The 21,957-nt window shown below is 52.2% G+C and overlaps 1 protein-coding gene across 2 annotated transcripts in view; it reads left to right on the forward strand.

Moving 5' to 3' along the window:
• The first annotated feature begins 3,219 nt into the window (after positions 1 to 3,219).
• Positions 3,220 to 21,957, forward strand: part of SH2D3C (SH2 domain containing 3C) — a 49,365-nt gene continuing 30,627 nt past the window's right edge. Inside the window, exons 1-2 of one of the 2 annotated variants that reach the window (XM_019540685.1) lie at positions 3,220 to 3,315; positions 8,813 to 9,500. In XM_019540685.1, the coding sequence (XP_019396230.1) occupies positions 3,276 to 3,315; positions 8,813 to 9,500 (728 nt within the window). In that variant the 5' untranslated portion in view covers positions 3,220 to 3,275. Of the gene's footprint in view, positions 3,316 to 8,812; positions 9,501 to 11,319; positions 11,491 to 21,957 lie in introns of those variants that run through there. The other variant, XM_019540687.1, reaches the window with a different exon arrangement.

Below are 21,957 nucleotides of genomic sequence, written 5' to 3' on the forward strand. Positions count from 1 at the left end.
GACCCCAGCTGACTTCCTGCCCTTTGGGCAGGGGGCTGGACTCGATGATCTCCCGAGGTCCCTTCCAGCCCCAATGTCTATGAAATCTATGAAATCTATGAAATCTTCCCATGCCCCATTCCAAGTCCATACGAGGTCCTCCCCACACTTCAGGCCATGTGCTGTTCAGCAGTCACTCAGAGCCAAGGAACCCAACCCAGCAGCCGCCTGCCCCAGCAAGCATCTGAGTCCCAGCTGCGGGACCCAGCAGAACGGAGCCTCCGCACAGCACAGCCAGTCCCAACCAACTCAGGACAGTGCCTCTTCAAGGTTCAGGCACAGCCCTTCTGCAGACCACACCAGCCTTCTCCCCTGCCCATGCCATGCTTCCCCGTTTTTACCATCTCAGTCCTCTCTTCTCACCACCACTGTCCATGGGCATCAACCGGTCCCAGCCTTCAGGAACGCACCTCCTCTGGCATGGAAGGCACGTGAAGGGAGAACATCAGGACCAAAGAAAGGCTTCTGGGGGTTCCCAATCTCTAATCGAGGCACTGACCCCCACCTGGTCTGTCCCCTGGGACAGCTGGGTCTGCAGGAGCTTGCACCACTACATTTCCATCATACCCTGTCTAAATGTCCCTCCCAACCAACACCATTTCCCAGGCCCACTATGGCTCTAGCCTCGAGCAAGGCTCTGATCTGCACCAACCCAGGCTGGGTTTACAGAGAGCAGCAGCCTAATTTCACCCCCTCAGTCTTTCCTCCATTCACAGTCAATAGGTCTCCCTTTCACCTACTGAGGTCCTCCCTGTCCAGCTTGCATCTCCAGGGCCTCCCACTCATTCTAGGCGAGGGGTGCCGGATGCTATGCTGCATTTCCAGGCAGCGTTCTCAAATTGGCTGCTGCCCTCTAGCCAGGTATCCTTTAAGCTGTCTGGCTAAGCCTGAGAGATCTAGCCATGGTGGGGAAAGAAACAGGGACTTCCATCTCTTCAGGACCTCTGAAAAGTTGCACAGCACTCCCTCAGACCACGGAGTTGTCCTGGTGATGCCTCTGGAACCAGCCTCCCTCTCTGCCTCCCATGCAGCTCTGTGTCTGATGGCTGCTGAACCAGCCCCTTGTGCGCTGCTTTTAATCCTCTCAGAGCCAGACTGACTCTATGCAGGTGCCCCAGGAGCCAGCCGTGAAACAGGCTCCCCTGAGCCCCAGACTATGCAAAGTATTTCACATTTACTCGGACTGTGGGATGCTACTGAGACTAAAGCACTAGACTCTGCCTGCTTTAGTTACCATGGGAGTGCCTGTTGCTCTGTGTGCGCTCTTCTCTGTTTCTCATTCTCAGCAGTAGCACGTAGGATTGGCCTTATCTTGCCAGGCCTTGCAGTGTCCTTCTGGAAACACACCTCTAGCAGCAGCCAGTGTTTGACCCTTCAGAGACCACAGCTAAAGCACTCCCGTGAATCCTCTCCTTTATAGACTTTTTCAGGATTAGCCCTTCTGAGGAGGCCAATGGGTTGGGGTACGGGTATACGGATAGGTGTGTGCAGTTGCATGGTGCTAACTGTGTAATGGGGTTTTAGTGTGCTTTGAGCTGCCAGGTGAACCACAAGAGCCACTTGGCAGAGTGTTGGAGGTAGAGTTATATATATATGTATTTATTTATATATATATAGAAATAAATATTTTTGCAAAAAAACTCCAACTGTTTGCTAAGGTAATACAGTTTCTGCTGAATAACTCCTTACACCTTTTAGGGGTGTTGCACACACCACACCTATCTCAAGGGCACAGGTGAGGGCATGGTTCCACCTTACACTGTGCGTGGGAATAGAAAGTGTGTCACTGGGCTACAGTGAGGAAAGGCGGTTCTACAAGTTTGTCCTTGCAAGAGGAAGGTGTTGTTTCCTAGTGGTCAGGACAGGATTCATGCTCTCCCCCCCACAGCCCCAACCTGGGCACTGAATTTCCAGCAAAGCCTTTGGACTCCCACTTCATCAGCTCTCCCTCTGTACACCTCCCCCAGCTCTATGAGGTACTTGGAGATTTGGAACAAAAGCTGCCATGGGACAGCAGTGCAGCCATTATTAGAGAAAGCTCTGTCTAAATTTCATCTTAATAATGCACCTGCTGCCACTATCGTTTGCTTCCATCCTTCAGGATTCTTTGTCCCTTCTACTCAAAGGCCATTGTGGAGTTGAAGCGCCTGTCACAGAGGTGGCTGCATTTCTGTGCTGTACTCACATCCCAGTAAAATCCATTGCAGTCAGAGTAACTCCATAAATGGCCAGCAATGACCCGTTGTTTGGGTGGCAAAATCAGCAAGGACGGTTTGCTGAAGAGCTTAGTGACCAGTGAGGCAGCACAATAAAAATGTGCAATCGTTCTTACTCCCTCGTTCTTGTTTTGCAATTCCAGCCACAATGACGGAAGCCAATGGTTTCATCCCTTGCTCAGACATACAATGTCTAACTTGACAACATGAACTCAAGCACGAACGGCCTGTCTTATTCAGGGCAGATTTTTCCAGTTGTGCCAGTGTCAAACTCCAGTAGAGTTAAATCAAATTCCACCTGCTGGCCCTTGATGTAGCTGCTAATGCCTCGGCCTCGTAAAAAACCCACTGGTCAGAGATAAGGATGAGGATTCCCTTTGGGAAGGAAAGGAGTTGAAGAGACTAATTTCTGCCCTACACTGGCCAGTGGAGGAGCAGGAAGGATGACCATTACATTGCTATAGCTACACCAGTATAAGCTCCTATGTGGACACTCTTACTCCAGAATGAGCATGTCTTTCATTCTGGGTTAGACAATCACCCAGCCTGCAGGTTTCTCGGTGATGCAGACAATCACCCAGCCTGCAGGTTCCTTATGGCCTTGGGTGGAGAGGGAGAAGCTAAAAGTCATTGGAGGTTCACTGATAACATCCTCCTCTTCCACTTCCCCCAGGTTTGATTCCTGGTCAATGCAAAACCAGATATTAACCTGAGACTGATCTTTTTGGGGCGGACGGAGCTCTGAGCTGCATGCAGTCCCAGGATGCTACTAACAGGTCACGGTGGGTAACTGAAGCACCAGCCAGGCATGCTCATGCCAGCAACAGGGGACCCTTGTGGTGCAAGCAAGGGGAGGGAGCAGCGGGTGGGTGTGGGAGACTCTCAAAGATAGAGGAAGTGCAGAGTGAATGAGGAGGAGGGCAGGGGGAAGAGGAAGGGAGGAGCAGCGAGGGGAGGGCTTAGAGACAGTTTATAAACTTACACCCTTTTTCGTTTCAGTGGCTCCATCAGCAGCCGAACATGGCAGAGAGCCAGAAGAAAGGGGGCTTCAAAAAATTCAGTAAGTAGCTGTGGGGTGCGTGCTGTGGACTCTCATGTGGGTGCTCCTTGATTAGCCTGAAGGCCAAGCATAGTGCAGAAGCAGGCAGGGGAAAGCTGCCTGGGTGTGGGTCATGTAGTGGGTCTCCACACCACGGGGGTCCGTGTGCTATCTTTGCGGGCTGCTAGTGAGTGGCACTTGCAGAGGAAACACACTGCCTATGTAGCAACTGGGGCAGCAGAGCCCAGAGATTTAGTGTCGCTGTCAGCTCTCCTGCTTTGGATGGGGCGACTGGAGTTTCTGACGCGCTCTGCAGGTGCCACAGTATAAAACAGCCCTGTCTGTTGGCCATTCTTGAAACCAAGCTGTCTTGCTGGGAACAGTTTTCTCCAGCTAGTATGAAATGGGGCACTGAGGTAGAAATACAGGTGGGCATCCTTCTCATTTCCCTGCCACCTTGAGCTCAACAGAGCCACATGAGACTCTGTCCCCACCTTAGTCCTGCACCTTGATGGAGACTGGTGGAATACTGGATCCTGGATGCTGAGGGGGACTTGTGGACTTGCATTTGGAGGGACTATGCAGAAGAGATGAGACTGCACGGGCTCCCCAACCACAGATTCTAATGGTGTTAACTCAGGCTGTAGGACTGTAGTGTTTCTGGGCTATAGGGAAAGTCCTGGTTTTCATTGCAATGGGAGTTTTTCCCCTAGATCAGGCTGGAGCTGGTGGTCACCCTACACATGTGTAGAGATCATTTGCCGTTCAGAGTCAATTGCAAAGGAAATTTACCAGCGGCATCTTGTGGGAGTAACTTTGTTCTTTCCTAGAGACCTGGGGCTTTCCCCAGCACACTGAAAGGTAGCTACCCTACCACGCTTTCATTTTCTGCCCCCTCCTTCTCTTCCTTCCCAGCAAGCCTCCCTGTCATGAAACTCTGCCTGAAATGATGATGCTCAAATTTGCACTTGCAGGTTTTTTCCACTCCCAAACCCCTCAGTGCCCTGGCTGAGATAATCATCCCTATCTGATGCTTTCTACTTCAGGATCACCACATGATTCACAACCACAGAGAATGGTCCTGATTTAGGGATGAGGGAAACTGAATCACAGAGTGCTGGCTGGAGCAGAGCAAGAACTGGACCCAGATCTCTGATCTCTTATTTCTGAGCATTTGCCATTTTGGGGCATAGCATTTTTTTGACAAAGGTTCTGGCTATGTAGGAAAGGGCTTCAAAGGCACAAACAACAGTAAAAGGACATTTGATTTTCAGCCTTCCCTTCTCCCAGTGCTCTACAGTCTGGCTGTTCAGACTGGAAGCTGTGCAGGGCAGCGCCCATCTTCACACGGGCATGGCTTCATCACAAAACTCATCCAGCTATGTTTTTAGCTTGGGCTGGCTAACTTTGGCACAAATAAAACAACAGTGAAGACAAAGCAGCCCAGCTCAGCCACTCAAGGACAGCCCAAGGTCCTCTGTGAGCTTGACTTGAGCTGCCAACCCAAGCTAAAATCCAAGTTGCCTTGTTTTCACTGCTGTTTTAACCAGCAGTACAAGCAGTCTGTTTCTGCAGTGAAGACATGCCCTTTGTGTTTGTGCAACCTCTTGAACAACTTATCTTAGTCAAGGCCTCCAGGCACTACCAGAATACAAATAGACAGCAATAAAATAGATCCACTGAGACATATTTCAGCCACTTACTTCAAGTATGGTTATGATTATGGGTGGTCTGGCTGGATGGTACAAGGTAGTAGTTAAAGTGCAGGACACCTGGGTTCCCCTTTTAGTTCTGCTACTGGTTTAGTATATGACTTGAAGCTCATAACTTCCCCTCCTTGTACTTCATTTCCCCAGCAGAGGTTTTGCAAGCTTTAACTTGCAAGTGTTTGCAAATGTCTTGGAGAACCTCAGAAAACATGGCTGGGAAAGGGCAAAGGGTTGCATTGCAGAGCAGCAGTCACAAACATAGGGCCTTTGGGGCCAGAAGAGACAGCCGCAATCGTTTCATCTGCTGTCCTGCACAGAAACTCCAGGTTCCTCCCTGTGATTCCCACATCAAGCTGGACCACTCTTGCCAGACCTAGCCCTGGCCTGAATCTGTGCACCAACTAAGCTGTAGCATGATGACAGAGCAAGGCGGTACCCTGAGAACAAAACTGCAAGCTTCATTCTCAGTTACTAGCTCCCTAAACAGCATGTAAAGAAGCAGCTGCCACAGGAAGTGGTCACCAAGCTGCGAAAAAGCCTTTAGGCGGTAGGTAAATCAGCGAGGTCGTGTACTGCCAATGTTAGTAAGAAAACTGGGGGGCTGTGAGATTCAGTTCCCAGGCTGAATCACCATCTCAGCAGGGGGGGAAAGTGGGGAAGGGGCCAAGGTGAGAAACACAAGCCCATCCTGTTTAAGTTATAACTACAGCTTTGGTTAGCACTCTGCACTCAGCAATAGCAGGTGGTGGCAGCTGTGAAATGAGCCAGCAATGGAGAGCAGTCATTGCTTGCTTGCTCAGCTTAGGAAGTGGGTAGATTATCTGCTTCCCACAGTGTGTGCTGCTGGCAGAAAGCTGGGCTGAAGTGCCAGCTCCACAGCGTGAAGGAGCCCTAAACTAGTTAGGAGAGGCACAGAGATGACACAGATATGTGTTCACAAAGGCACGGAGCTGCACGGTCTCACATCCATGCTGAAACACACACTCGTGTTGCACAGTAACAGACACGCTCACAAGTAGGCACACACAACACTGACTCTCTCCCCAGTGGCTCTTGCCTGGCTTGGGGCCCTCAGCACCATGACAGCCTGGTAGCTCAGAAAGAGCCACGGGGCCAGGAGGTGAGGAAACTGGGCAGCACCTCCCCTGACAGCTCTGGGGCAGGCAGTATGTCTTTCAGAAGCGAGAGTCCTGGGTTCTGGTCCTGACTGCAGGGCTGGGAGGCAGTTCCTGCCCAACGTGATATCCTGGCCTGCCCCCCAGGGCCAAGGCTGGGGTCTGGGAGTCTTTCATCACTTGGTTTCCCTCTCTCCATAGCTTGGTGGGGCGGATGCTGCCCTGGGAGCTGAGTGCCAGCCATGGTAGCAACAAGCACAGAGCAGCACCTGGAATGCCCCCCAGTGCTGGGGCAAAGAGTTGGGATCCCTATCCCTGCTCACCCCTGGGCCTGTCCAAGGGCTTCACCCCTAATCTGACTCTAGCTCAGCAAGGCAGGCAGCCACTTGGGCCCCAAGCCTCTGGCCTCCAACCTGCACTGGCCTTCCTCCCACTGAGCTGCCTGGGTCTCTGCCATGGCTCTGTGGCTTTCCCTGCAGATACATATGTCATGCCAATAAGCACCTATTGCCATACCCCTATATGCTCCTGACGGTTGTATTATTGGGGGTCACCAGACATCACAGATAGCTCAATACACTGTTTGGCTGGCTGCATAGGCAGCTAGCGATCTGGGGCTGTTCTGTTCGGAAGCTGAGCCTATCTCAAGGCTGTTCCCGATCTGAGTCACTTTCTGCCTGAAATAATTGCTTACAGTGCAGAGTAGCTGGTCTGCAACGCAGGATGAATGCTACCAGGACAGCGGCTGGGTGTGACCCCCACTTTGCATGGGCATAACTGATGACTCAGTGTGCAAGTCAGAGGAGGGTCAGGTGGCTGGTAGGGGCCCAATCCTGCCCTCGGTACACATTACCAGGTACTGGATAAGGCAAGAGCTTCAACATGGAAATGAAATCATGATTTTTTGGCTTTGTTAAATACCAGGAGGATACTAGTCTCATTATCATACCAGTTACACATAGGGCAAGCCTGGAGATGGTCCAGAGCTCTTTTCAGAGGATGCACCTGCTCCCTGTGTCTGGCCCTTTCCATTTTAACCCAGGTGCATCGACTGAAAGACGAGCAACTCTTAGAACTGGTTATTACCTACTGCACGGAGCCCAGATGTGACCCCAAGTGCGCAGGACAGTGCTGGGACCGCCGGCTGTTCTCACCTCCCTGAAAAAGGCCAACTGAGCGGAAAAGAAATGGAAGCCAGAGGCAGATGCAGAAGACTATTTTTGACCACTCTCATGTACCACCTACTTAAAAAGGGCAGGTTTAAAGGGTTTGGAATTTATTTTTTGCTGTCATTTCTCTTGTCTTGTTTCCTGCCGTTTAGTTTGGAACAAAGCCTAGGGCACGATGTGTGTGTATGTGTGTGCACGTGCACGCGTGCATGTGTGTGTAAAGACCTGTCATAAATTGTTCACAGCAGCCAGACAAATGCAGCCTCTTCCTCTGCAGCTGTCAGTGTTTTGCTGAGACAGGGAGAGGGCTTGGAAAGGGGTGGCAGGTGGCCCTGTTTACGTTTCTGTGGCTAGTTGGAGAGGAAAAGAATCACTTTGCATCTTGTTGCCCATCCTGGGCATGAACCCAGAGGGCCAAGCCTGACTGCGGGGTTAGAGGACTGCTTGGCCCTCATGAGTGCCAGGGCATCTGAGTTTGGGTCTCAAAGCCCCACCTTGGTCTGAAGCCACTGGGCTTAGCAGGACACAGGAGCAGGGAGAAGCAGAGGTTAGTTTGTTATTGGGGTCTCCCTCTTTTTAAACCAGTGTCTCAGGAGGCTCCTAAGGCAGCTCACCTCTCAGCAGCACCATGCCCGAGCAGAGCGGCCTCACACTCCCTATGCACTTCTGTCAAGCTGGCCTCCCCTGGGGCCATGATGAACATGCCCCAGAGGAGGCCAGAACTCCCCAGTGGGGCTGTAGCTACTGAGCAAAACCTTGCCGACCAGTGGGCAAAGACTAACACAAAGCACTGATTTGCTGGGTCACTGGTGCAGTATCAGATGCTGCTCTCCTCACTGGCCTGATGCTCCTCCACTGCCTGGATCCCTTAAAGAAACCCCTCAACCTGACTCGCCTTAAGCAATAGCACCAGTGCTACGGGATTGGCAGGCTGCTGCCCAGCCAGCAGGAAGCACTCACGCCTTGGTTATGGTGGATCCCCCAAAATAGTGATGCGTTTTGGCTATGTGTCATTTTCCCTTGACGTTGGAGCTATGGGTTTGCTTCTCTGGCCAGATATATATGGAAGGGGGGGAAGAGGTACTGTTCTACCCCATCCCCTAGATGATGCTGTGTGGACTGATTTTCAACAGCCCTGCTCCTTGTGCTGTCCTTTGCCTCTGTGCCAGTGTGTGAACATGGAATGGGTGAATGGAAGTGTCTGGCAGCATCTTGCACTTGTTTTGCACAGGAGTGAATCATACTAACAACCCCTAGTTCCTACCCGACTCTTTCCAGACCCAGATCTCCATGAGCTTTCCAAAGGTTAGTGTCATTGTCACCAGCATACAACAATGGTGCAAATCCACTGGCCCAAATCAAGGTTCAGGAGGGTACCACCAAGTCCCACCAATGCAAAAGGTCCTTTTTAATCACAGTCTCAGTCTGGGAGCCAGATGAGACCCATGGCCTGGCTCTCCTATGCCCATCCCTGTTCTACTCACCCCAGCAGTAACACAGACTGATGCTTTCTCATCTTTTCCAGAGTTCTTCAAGTTCAAAGGCTTTGGGAGCCTGAGCAACATCAATCGAGTGTTCACCATCCGGCGAGTGTCTGTCGCCCCCAGCGCACCAGAAACCCTGGGGCCGGGTCTCCTGCAACCCAATGGCTTCCTGGAGGACACCTTTGAGAGCACTCAGGATGACTTGAACACCATGCCCAAGAGCCCCACCCCCTACGTCAGGTCATCCGACATGTACAGCCATATGGGGACAATGCCCCGGTTGAGCCATGCAGGGAAACGGGCCAAGGGCTCCAAAAACTGTCAAGAGGAAGGGAACCCTGATGGCAAAGCCTGTGGCACATCCCCATCATCCCCCTCAGAGTCCCCAGCATTTTCCATTGCCCCTGCCCCTGGAGCAGACCCCGCCTCGACAACTGGAGAATCAGAGCAGAACGGGAAAAAGACTCTGCTGTCAAACAGCATCCCCAGCCCTAGGGGATCAATCACAGTGACACCCAAAGTAGAGTCCAGCTCCTCAAGGAGCCTCCCTGAATCAGCCTCCGAGTGCACAGCAGAGACACAAGTGGCCAGTCCAGCGCAGGCCCCTGTTCAAGCTCCCAGGACAGAGCTTACCAAAGAGGAGCCATTGGAAGAGCCCATTCAGCTGGATGGAGGAGATCAAGGGGAAGAGACACTACTGGCAGTCCCCCCCGAGAGCTCACAGGAAAGGTAAGACCTGATCTGATATAGTACCTGACTAACTAGTGCTGCTGAATCACGGCTTGAGTTAGGAGGGTGCTGGGCCTACAGACCTCTAGCCAGCAAAGTCCCTAAGTAGTCCTGGACCAAGCACATGCTACAAGTCTGGAAAACTTTGAGAAACCTCTCAAATTTGAGAACGCTTTTCCTGTGGGATTTCTGAGCTTTCCTGCTTCTGGTCCGGATGGAAATGTCTCTGACAGCCTGGCTTTGCCTGTTCTTCCTGTTATCTTGTTCTCAGTTTAATTTCAACTCATAGTGTTATGGGCTTGATCCAGCTGAGAAAGGCAATTCCCCAAATGTTGGTGTCAGGGAGCAGGTGTGAGATGGGTCTGTAACATCTCCAGCGTGTAACAGTCTCTCACCCGCTCCTCCCCCTGGGATGGGAATGTCCCTTTCAGAGCTCAGCCACTGCCTCTAGTTCAGTCTCAGCAGCTGGGACATCCAGCACAGACGGCCTGCTGCTGCTGTTCAGACCCCAAATGCCCATGGCTCTCAGAGGAGAGAGCTGCCTTCACCCCAGTGCCTCTCAGCTCCAGCCTTACCCAAACTGATTTAAGTGCGTGTCAAATCCGTGAAGGAAGTCTCTGCCTGGGAAAGCCTGTGCACGCAGGAGCTCACAAGCTGGAATGCAGATGGGGGCAAACTGGGCTGGTGGGTGGATTACAGCTGCATTAACGAGACCCCAGCATGCTTTTGTGGTGATGGGGGAGTGAGGAGAGTGACTTGACAGCAAGTTTCTGAGAACCGTAAAGGATGGCAACCCCCTGCTTACTCCAACTTTCAACACCTGCCTCCCCCATCCACCAAGAGCCTAAAAATGATGACAGCCTCCATGCCTGTGTGTCTGTAAGCACATGAATCCTTTGCCCTAGGAAATAGGTCAGCCCATGCCAGGGGACTCTGGCTGCTCTCCCTACAACTCCCTAAATCCAAAGTGGGGGGCAGAGCACAGGGGGAGAATACAATGCAACCCAGTAGCAACAGGAGCTCCCAGTGCTGCCAGATCCATTCCTCTAGCCAACACGCCCATGAATCCCATGCTGTCTTTTGGTCTCCCCATCTCTGAGGCAGTGCAATATGCTGCCAGATCCTGGGGTGATGGAGGCAAAAGCAGGGGCAGGTGAGAGGCATGCAGTTTCCTTGCTCTGGTTTCCTTGCTCCTCCCACCGCTTGACTCTGGGAAGGACAGGGTCTTCCTGGAACGGGCTTTGCTTGTTCAGACAAGTCTGGGCTATGGGCCCGAGCAGAGGATGTTATGCCACTCTCCATCACGGCAATTTCTGAGCACAAAGAACCAGGCCCTCAGCTGACATAGCAGCCTCATTTGTGTAAAGCAAATGGCGCTGCACTGATTCATACCAAGTAGCTGAAAATCTTAAAGGAGAGGCCCTTTCTTCTCCAGTGGGGAAGTTTTCTCTCCCCAGTCTTGGCTCCTTACACCCCTTCTGCCTGGCCCCATTCTGGCCTCGCATTCCCGGTTGACATCAGAGCGGCCCTGTTGGCCTCAGCGGAGTCACTCCTGATTCCCACCAATGCCAGTGACCTCAGCCCCCGGCCCCCTGCCTCCTTCCCACACGGGACCAGCACTTTTCCCAGGGATCTGGCGTTTGTTTTCTCAGGCGGTCTGTGTTATGGGAGGCTCAGTGCAGGCTGCAATGCCAGGAGCATGTTAATGAAGAGGAATTTCTCTCAGCTATGGGAGCTGGGCCCCTGCTCAGCTTTACATGCCTTATTGGGCACTGAAAGGGAGGGACAGAGGCAGCTGGGAGGAGGGACAGGGACACAGAGGAGGCGGTTCTGCGTCCGGCTCTAACCTCCAGAAGTTCAGCGCTTGCAGCTCAGAGCAAGAAACAAAGTTTCTCCCCAAGTGCAGTGTGCAAGTGCAGAGCTCACAACTCAGCCAGCCAGGACAGATGACAGAGGTGGGCCGGAGGTATTACACCCTGGGGCATGGCAGGTAAGCATATCGAGGCCTTCCACAGCTGAAGGGGAGTCGGTGAGGCCAGAGCAGCGTGCTTGTACAGGGGGGTCCACAGCTAATTTTGGTTTGCAGAGAAGAGCAGAGTGGGTTGCGGGAGAAAGACCTCTTTGTGCATGAGAGAGAGAGAGAGTCAAGTGGAGGAAGGAGAGGAAAGAGCCTGAAAGGGAGGAGTGGGGAAGAAGTCTTCAACTTTCACTACAGCACAGAGCTACTCGCCTCCTGAGAGGGGAAAGGGATGCTAAGGAGGGTTGGGGGCGCTCTGGAAAGCTGACGCAGGATCTGCCTAGTGAATGCATTCCCCGTCCCTCAGCGGAAGAGATTTGCTCATGGAAAGAACAAATACATCTGTTGCCGAGACCGCTGGGACTCTGAGCCAGGGGCTCCGCGGGCAGGAAAGGCGCTCAGAAGCTGGGTGCAGTCGGCTTTGTTGGACTTGCTTGGTTTCTATAGACTAGGAATGAGGTCACTCTTTAGCCAAACCCTGGCAGGGGGTAGCAGGAGGCTCCTTTCACCGCTCTCTCTGCCCTGCCCAAAGCCCCGGAGCCTGGGAATGTGCACAGCATGCGTGAGTGTAATATCCTGCAGTCCCTCACACCCTCAGGCCTTGTCCTTGCTGCTGAATACTGTGGGACTTTACCTCTGAGTATCTAACAGAGGAGCCATCCTGAGGCAGAAGGACAGGAGAGAGCTAGCACTCTGGTTTTTACCGTGAAGTAAACTAGGTAAGACCAACCCTAGATGGGGTGGAGAGATGATCCTGCTTCCGTTTCTACATGGTAAAACCAAAGTGCCTGCTGCCTTTACCATAGGGCAGCTCCTGGGCTCTGGAAATGAAAAAAAAAAAGAAGACCCAGGTTAGCAGTGACCACGGGGCTTCGTTCACTATCCCCTTGAAGCTGGGGCCAAAGGGTATGAGCAAGAAGGGACTGCATGATTTTGTGCCCCCGGTTTTGGCTGGAACGCCCTTTGGGTTCACCTCGTTTGCCCTACTGGAATTTCTGCCTGCAACGGCTCGTATTCATCAGCAAAGGAGGCAGGGAATAGACTGCCAGCGTTCACTGCTGAGAAAGAGCAAGGGAGGCAGTAGCTGAAAAAAAGACTGAGGCACCAAGGTGGCTTGAGTAAAGAGGAGCAGGGAGGGAACGAAACACTGATGGGACAGTCAGGGATGTGTCTGCTTCCTCTGACTGATTACAGCCAACTTCCCAGTTACTGCAAACTGGCTGAGACCCTGGGGAGCTGGGTGCCTGCTTCCATCCTGAGCTGGCTGTGGGTGCGGCCTGCTCATTGCCCATCATTTAAAAAGCAGAATCATCTGTGCATCCAGCAAGGGCACAAACCTGGGGTCAACCCCAAGGGCAACTGGATCCTGGATGCTGGGTGAGAAGGGAACAAAAGTGCTCCTTAGGTCACTGCCATGGGAGATCTTCCCACCCTGCGCTCATCCTGCAGCTGTCAGAGGCACATCCTGTCTGTCTGGAAAAATCTCCCTTCATCTGAGCTGAGGAGGAGGCCAAGGACACTGGCGGTGACTGGCTTTCCTTTGCTCTGTCTGATGCTCACTAATGGACAGTAAATTGTGCTCAGACAATAGCAAGGAGGCCAAGAAGTTCATTTGAAAGGTGAATGCTCCATCTTTGACTCAACCCAGGATGCTTACGTGCTGCAGCGATAATGGAATGTACTGGTCAGAGCCTCCTACAGCCTCTAGGATCCATGCTGTGCCCTAAAACAGACAGTGCAGACACTATATACTCTATCCATACTGCCCTGCCAATGCCATTTCTTTCTTGCCTGCAGCATCCCTTTCTGTTCCAGCTTTTGGATTGCTTGCCAGATTTATCAGTTCCCCCTCAGATTGATCTCCATCACCTCCTGCTATTCCACTTCTCTGCAGTGCCAATGTACCTTCATTTTGCCTTGAGCATCCACTGCTTTTCCAGTCCTAGGCTTTCCTGAGCACAAATGGTGCCAGATTGTAATACAAGTTCTGTGACGCAGGCAAATCTCCATCAGAGTCTAAGCTGCAACCATCGCTCTCATGCACCTTGTGACCCAGTCTGGAATCTAGATCTGGGTTCCCAGAAGAGGAGGGTTGCTGCTCTAAGCAGCTGTGCCAAATGAAATGACGTTTTGGGGCAGAATCTAGCAAAGGGCTATAGCTGAGATAGTGACATCCCAATCTTAGAACAGGCTCTGGAGGTGCTGCTTCCTAAGTGTCACTGTCAGGCACCCATGTGACATGTATTTAGGATCCGCCTTTGTTCTACAGCTGTGGCCTTTGACAGTCACACTGGGTCACAGGGCTCACCTTACCATATGCCCACCAGTGAGAAAGATGCTGATCTGAAGAATCATCCCTGAGTAATCTTCCTCCCTATCTCACACCAGGGACAGGGACCCTCTGAGGGATTATCCTTCCAAAGTTGCCTGGACCAGCATTTCCCCGCTATGCACAGAAATGGCATTTCTCCTTCCTAGATTATCTTGCATAAACAGCATTTTCACACATCCCTCCACATCGATAATCCTGCTTAAAGGTACAGAGTCCTCCTCATGGACAAGTCCCGTAACAGTAGGCACCAGTGCCAGTGAGCACCGTCATGTGCCTAGGGATTTTGATCTTGGTAGCAATGCCCACTGTCATGTGACCAGGCCAGGAAATAAAGTCCAGCCACTTTCCAACAGAGATCTTACAATGCAGCAAACTGAATCACTCCTAATAGCGCAAGTGCAGCTTCCTGAGTTACTTGGTCTGGGAGGAAATATGGGAAAGAGATGGAGGAAGTGACTTCAATGAATCCATATTTTTCTTGAAGCAAGCAGTAGGGAATAGAATAGATATACATGGTGAACACTTCTTGGTTGCTGCACATGGCCCTGAGGTGCTCTGCTCCCTTCTGGTGCAAGGGCGAAGGGGACTGCAAGCAGCTAGACCGAGTCATTCTAAAGTGTCAAAAGAATCGATCCAGGCAGGAATGCCCCTTGGGAGAGCAGTTCTTTACAAGCAGGCAGCCACCAGGTGAGCACGTTAGCCACTGTGGTACAAACACATGGAACAAGGGCAATAGCCAACTGGTCACTGGCCAGCCAAAGTGGAGACTGGTTGACTAAGTGGAGACTTGAGGCCTGAGAGCTGACCAGCCCAAAGCAAGGTGACTGTAAATGGACTTGGCTTATTAAAGAACCATGCAGATCATTGATGCAGAGTCTGGGAGCACTGTCCTCAAAGGAAGGGGATAGCAAGCAATTGGCTAGGCATCTGCAAAAGCCTCTTATTCTCTTAACAAGTTTTTTTGCAAAATGACTCCTCTGTAGTAGTTTTAATCAGTTGAGCTCAAAGGAGCCAGGTATCCTCACTTTATTGATGGAGAAAGGGAGGCACAGAGAATTAGGATGACCTATCCAAAATCCCCAACCTGGCTATAAGCACAACTGAGACACTGATTGCCTGAGACCCTACTGCAGGACAAAGGAGAAATGCTGTGTTAGGAGAGTTCATCAAGTGCAGGCCAGGAGGGCGATGGAAGCAAGGCGTTGTAGCCAGAAGTGTTTGAGGTCTTCCTGACTCATTTCTGAACCCAGATGTAGTAAATGCATTGGCCCAACCTGACACCAGCTGTGGAGGACATGGAGGCAGCTTGCCCCGCCTCCCCGAAGCATTCCCAGCCAATCAAAGCAGGCTCCTAGGCGGCAGGGCCACGTTCCAGAGGGAGCGCTGGAATTTCTCCCAGGCACTTTGACTCGCTTCAAGAATGCCGAGGCTCATTCAAGAATCCTCTGGGCCATTCAGTCATAAGGGTTCCCAGCATACGGCTGCAGCCGGCATCCTGGTGCCTCTCGCACAAGCGCCACATCTGCTTACAGTTAGGAGGGAGGTTATTAATAGTGGTTTCATTCTTCCCCAGCCGGGAGTGGAAGCTGGGGCTCATCGGCCCCGGCTGCTGGGATGTGCATGTGGCAGCTCATTAGCCATAAGCCCAATGTCTTCGCTAAGCACTGGAGGAGCTTAAAAGCCCCTCCTAAATTCCACTTCCCAGCTGCTCTCATGCTCCCAATTTCCTGCCTGGTGCCTCCCCTCCCCACTTAGGCTTTTCTCACAGATTCCCAAGGACCCAAGGTCACTCTCTGGCTGTGTGAAACACATACGTGAGACAGAGGCACCTTTGGACACGTCCACCAGCTCACAGCTGGTGCTGGGGAGAGCCCGAGTGGATTTGTAGACTCTCTACAGTACCAGCAAAAGTCAGTCCTTGCCCCGCATCACTGTCTGGAAAATTGCCACTATGAGGAGGTAGCCTGCTATAGTAGCCTCTGGTTTGGAAGCCATGGCTGTAGCAGCTCTTCTTCCAGTGGCATTATTCATGGCTGGTTACTCCCCCACACTCCATTTACCCAGGCAAATCAGCAGAGACTTGCTCTACATCATCATAACCATCTGGTGGATGATACTAATCACTGGGCACCATGCCAGGGCCCTGCTGCTGGGTGAGTGGAAACCCTCTAAGGATGATGGGCATTGAGTTCTGCCTGTCTGTCAGGCCCATTTTAGCTCCCAGAGATCAGTACAGGATTTGTCCCCAGTGTGCATCTACTAGTGATTATGGGATCACCTGCCCATAAGAGGTACCTCCGCAATCTGAGAAATCTCACTGCTGGGCTGTCTCCCAGTTTCCAGTCTCACTTTTTCACACTCTGAAGTTTCTTGAGTGAAATAGAGTCTTTGTGGCCATCTGGATATAGGCATTAATGACACAAATGAGGTGGGTGCTGCTCCCTGCAAGGCAAGGTTCTCCATTAGACTCCACGTCCAGCCCAGGCACATAGGGCACAGACACCACAGCAGGCTCAAATGGGTTGCAGTGATTCCTGACCTGGCATCTGTTGTCCCCTTGCAGAGTAGCATAGTGCCTGATTCTCCACTTATCCCACGAGCACTGTCATGTAGGGTGTCCAGTGCAACTGGACCCCCACAACTGGGAGGAGTTCTTGCACCCTCCACCTGGCTCTTCCATTGATTCACTGAGTGCCTTCAGCAAGTCATTTCATCCATGTGCCTCTGTTTGCCCTGCTGTAAATCAAGGTCACAATCCTTAGCTGCCTCCTGTTACCTAGTCATTGTTATTTATGTTCTGGTAGCCCTTGGGAGCCCCCAAACCATTCTAGTTCCCATATATGCAGAACAGACCTGCATTTTTAGGCTGACAGGGTTGAGGAAGAGATTAGCGTACAGATCATACCAAACTCAAAGAGACCACGGTGTGCATGTCCCATTTCTGACATGCTACACCAATGCTGTCTCTGTCTAGACCGCGGATGTCAGTCTTCTTCAAAAACCAACAGGAAGTCAAAGCAGACACTGAGGGCAACACAAACCCTCTTACGGTGCTTTGAAAATGGAAGTCTTGAAAAATCTGCACCATCAAAAGCCTAGAAGTCAATGGCTGAGTGCCCTACCACATACACCCATTTTGTACCAGCCCAAATCCACTGGTCTTGAGCCAACTACTTCTTTATACTAGTGTCAGTAAGGGCAAGTTCTGGGCAATGAATAGAAAAGATCTGTGTCCTTTCCTGCTCCCTCTACCTCCAGGTGTCCTGTGTGTCTGCTCCTGACGGCTGAATGTGCCGCCGGCCTATAAGGCAGCACCACCATTGATTTCAAGGTTCTTAGAGCTTTTAAGCACATGACTAATCTAGGGAAATCAGTAGCACTGCTCACATGCCTGAGGTGAAGTATTGGCAGGTCAGGATGCCAGGATGTGTGTTGCTCAGGTCAGTTTGTGGCACAGGGATGATAAGAAGCACTGAGCCTGGAGAAGGAGCCCACGGGGCATAGCCTGAAAGAGGGAGGGGAGGAAAGGTGGCTTTATGATGCCCCTGCCCACCCTGGATTCCAGGCTGCTCTAGGAGGTAAAGCAATAGACCCAGGGGATGCTCACATTTACAGCTGCATCTTTTCAGAATCTTTTCAGCCTCCTGAGCCTGTTTGCCAGCCCCTTCCCAGGGAGGCAGTACAGGCCCCTGCACCACTCTGGTCTCCTTGGAAATCTCCCTTAGCCCCTTGCAGTTCCTGTGTCCCCTTCACACACAGCCAAAGCCACCCATAGGGCAAGGGCCAGGACAGACTCCTCACCTGTCCTTCCCAGCCTCTGGCAGGTGTATACATGTGTGTATCTCCCTATTTGTGCACCTAGTCCAGCATCCTGGAGAAACAAGTCAGGAAGCTTGGTGCAAGGGTCCATAAAGGGATTTGCACATGGAGTCATTGCTGCGACAGTCATAACAAGGGAACCATCGAGTTTAAAAGCGGGACTGCATGGTTTAAATATTAAATATCTGAGCCTGGCTCCCAGCTGCACAGCCTGGGGGCAGGCTAAACAGGGCTCACCTCCCCACTGCTGCTGCAGAGTTACTACCTATTGTTGTGGGGGGAAGGTTTCATTAAAATGGCCACCCCCTGAGCCCAGCCTAGTAGCACAGTGTAGTGAGCAGCTTTGGTTTGGAGGAAGGAAAGGATTTGGACACGTCTCCAAACTAGTTGGAAGACAGATTATTCCCATTATCCTGCCACATTGGGCAGCATGCATGGGTTGTACGTGGAATATGCCCTTCACAGTTGCATTCCTTCCTTTTAAGCTCTGCGAGCTCACCCTGCTGAGACAAGCAGCTGAGCAGGCTGGTTCCTTCTCAAACCTTCTAACCAGCAAGGACAGTATCCCAAACTGCTACATTAATAGAGCAGCCAGAAGTAAGCAGGAGATGCCACCTTCCCATCTCCCATAGTGACTCCTAGCACACCTCAGATCTTTCCAGTGGCTGGACTGAGTCAGAGCTCTGGAATTTTTAATTGCTGTCTCCAATTTGCTCATTAGCTTGTGTGTGTGATTGCATTTTGCGGGCGAAGTTAAACTGTGAAAAGCAGGGACACCAGGAGTTCCTTTGAATCACACATCCCACAGACTGCAGTTGTGTTGCCTTGTGCTGTGACCCTAGCAATTCCAACAAGCTAGAGACAGATGCTGAGCTCAGGGCTCAGTTGGGATCTCAAGAAGTGGCCTTCATGTCTGGGGTGGCACTTTTCTGCTCTGGCCCAGGATCACAGCAGGGCTTAGTGGTCGCTGGAGGTGCTGCAGTTTGGTTAAGAATTAAACTGAGGCCTTAATTAAACTGGTGATGGATCCCCACACTCCCCCTACCCACCTTTTCCACAGCCCTCCCCTGCCCAGCACCCTGTCATCCAACAGACAGGCAAGGCTCAGCCTGTGAATATTTGAAGGGAAAGGTGTGGAGAGAAAGGGAGGGGGGCCATTTCCTGGCCAGCCCCCCTAGGGTGGGTGGAGGCACTGTCTGGCTCCTGACCCGGGATTCTGCGAGTTATTCTGGGCCTCCTGGCCCACCCCTTCCGCCCTGCGCTGCTCCCTCATCGTGCTCCTGCTGTTTGGGAGGGCTTGGGGGAAGCAGATGGGGCCTGAGCAAGACAGGAAGGTGCTGAGGAAACACTCTTGCAATCCTACGTGTCCCTGCAGCATCCTATTCCCAGAAGAGGATGGGATTTCAGGTCTGAGTAATGGGAAACTGGGAGCAAACATCCCCTTTTTTAGTAAGGAGGGGACTTCAGCGATTACGATCATTGTACCTGCCCCCGCTTCCAGCCCCCCTGTAAGCAGAAATGCCTCCAGGCCTGATTGCCCCTTAGTACCAGCCCTCCTGGGTCTGGGAGGATTTACGCCACCTGCCCCAAGAACTTCCCCTGCCAGCAGTTCTGGTTCAGGCACTTTCACCTCCAGAGACTGCCCCCTTCACCCCCACACTTCTCCCGCCTGAGCCCAGCAAACACTCATACCCCGGCCTGGCTTGTGTGACGGGCCCCAAGCCGATTTGAGGAAAAGTCCCGTGAGAACGTCCTCAATCTTCTTTGGTCGTATTAGGGATATTAAGGTCTAATTCCAGGAGCTCATGCACTGGGCAAGGAGGTCTGGGAACCTTTTCTAAAGCACACTTGTTCTCTCAGCTGTTTCATAATAGCTTCTGCATCTGCCCAGGTCAAGCTGGTCCCCCCCTTGGGAAATTGCCCTCCAGCCTCCAGTTGTCCAGGGCACCCCCCTCCTCCTGCCTGGCCTCCAGGGAACAGCTGGCAGGTGACACTGCAGCTTTCCCTCTCCCTCTCTCCCCCTGCGCCCAGTTTTACAGTGAACTGTGGAAACAAATATGTTATGCACCATTGCAGTAGCCTGTCTATGGAGATTTTGTTTTGTTTTGTAAAAATATATGTCTTTATATATATATATATAAAGGTTATATATAGACACACCTTCTAGTCACTCTAACCTGCCTGTCTAGGGAGGTTTATATTTTTTTTTTTTACATTTAAGAGAATTTTTCATGTGTCAATCCAAATCAATTCCAAATCCGTGAGTCAATCCAGAACCATAAGTGGCCCTACAACTGGCAAACATCCTCCACACCACCTGGGGCTTCAGATGTTTCTAAATCCTTTGGCAGGCATCCTACATGCAAGCCCAAGCCCAGAGGCTTGGGGTTCGGATGCCCCTGAGTTTCACTAGTCCTCAGCCATAAGGCTGCAGGAGCAATCTAGGGAGGAGTCTCCCGTTTCCATAAAGTGGGCATAAAGCCAAGAAGGGGAAGGGGAAGACGAGAGAGGAGGACGCCTTGGACCGCTAAACCAAGCAGCACCCACAAGTACAGCCCTGCCTAGACCGACGAGCGGAACATACACACAGGCAAGCAACAGGGGCCCGGGCAACGCTGCAATTAGGGGGCCAGTGCACACATCCACAGGAGGCCTCAAATGCCTCTACACAAACGCTCGTAGTTTGGGAAACAAGCAGGAGGAACTTCCCTTCCTGCTAGCTGACACCAACCCAGACATAGTAGGGCTCACTGAAACATGGTGGGACCCAACGCATGACTGGGCGGTGAATATCAAGGGCTATAGGCTGTACAGGAGGGACAGGACAGGGAGGAGAGGTGGGGGTGTGGCGCTCTACATCAAGGAGGAATACACATCCTCATCAGGTAGCATAGAGTCAGAGGAGAGGCACATGGAAGTGCTCTGGGTTAGGATACAAGGCAGTTGAGGGGAAAGAGACTTAACGGTGGGGGTCTACTACAGACCTCCCAACCACGGGGAAGAGCTAGACCAGGAATTCTTCAGTCAGCTCATGGAGGTAGTTAGGTCAAAGGACGTGGTCATCATGGGTGATCTGAACTTTCCAGACATCTGCTGGGAAGAGCAGTCAGCCAGGTCTGACTGCTCACGTAGGTCCCTAGCCCAAATGCAGGACCTCTGTCTAACCCAGGAGGTGCACTGCCGCACCGGGGGAGACGCCTTGTTGGCCATGGGTGACAACCTGGTGAGGGGGCTGCGGGTGCTCGACCACCTGGGCAACAGTGATCATTCCCTGCTGGGATTCACCATCCAGCGCAAGGTGGCAAAGGCCTGCAGCAAGGCAGCAGCCCTAGATTTCAGGAAGGCGGACTTCAATGAGCTAAGGAGAATAGTCGGGGAAGCACTGAGGTCCCACTGGGGAGGAGAGCCAGGTGTCCAAGAAGAGTGGTTGCTCCTTAAGGAGATGATCCTCCAAGCCCAAAGGGAAGTAATCCCGACACGGATCAAAGGGAGCAGGAGGGCGCAAAAGCCCCCATGGCTCACCAAAAGCATCTGGGAACGTCTCCTAGCTAAAAGGGAGGTGTACACCCAATGGCAGGGAGGGGCCATCCCCAGGGAGGATTATACCGCAGTTGCTCGGGGATGCAGGAGGACAGTCAGGAAGGCCAAGGGGGAGAAGGGGCTGGGACTAGCTCCCTGGATCAAGGACAACAAGAAGTCGTTTTTTAAATCCATAGGGGCAAAAAGAAGGTACTGGGTAACGTGGGGCCCCTGCAAGACACGCTAGGAAATTTGGTCGTCACACCAGGTGACAAAGCTAACCTATTTAACGACTTCTTTGCCTCCATTTTCCTGAGCAGGGACCAGATCAGCGCCCCCGCTGGGACCCCCTCAGGCCCCAGGGGAGGTGCACCCAGGCCAAGGGTCAGTGAGGATCTAGTCAGGGAACTTCTGGAGGGACTGGATGTATTCATGTCAGCTGGTCTGGACGATCTCCACCCCCGAGTGCTGAGGGAATTAGCTGAGGTCATTGCGGGACCCCTGGCACGGCTGTACGAGCACTCGTGGGGCTCTGGTGTGGTGCCAGAGGACTGGAAGAGAGCCAATGTGGTTCCCATCTTCAAAAAAGGGAGGAAGCAGGACCCAGGGAACTACAGGCCCGTTAGTCTTACCTTGATCCTGGGTAAGCTTTTTGAGAGAATTATCCTGGCGCATGCCCACAAGGAGCCAGCAGGGGAGGTTATGCTTAGGGGCAACCAACATGGGTTCATTAGCGGCAGGTCCTGTCAGACCAACCTGGCGGCCTTCTA

Source organism: Crocodylus porosus, unplaced genomic scaffold (assembly GCF_001723895.1).
Source record: "Crocodylus porosus isolate Cpor-Errol unplaced genomic scaffold, CroPor_comp1, whole genome shotgun sequence".
In the NCBI taxonomy this organism is placed as follows: Eukaryota; Metazoa; Chordata; order Crocodylia; family Crocodylidae; genus Crocodylus; species Crocodylus porosus.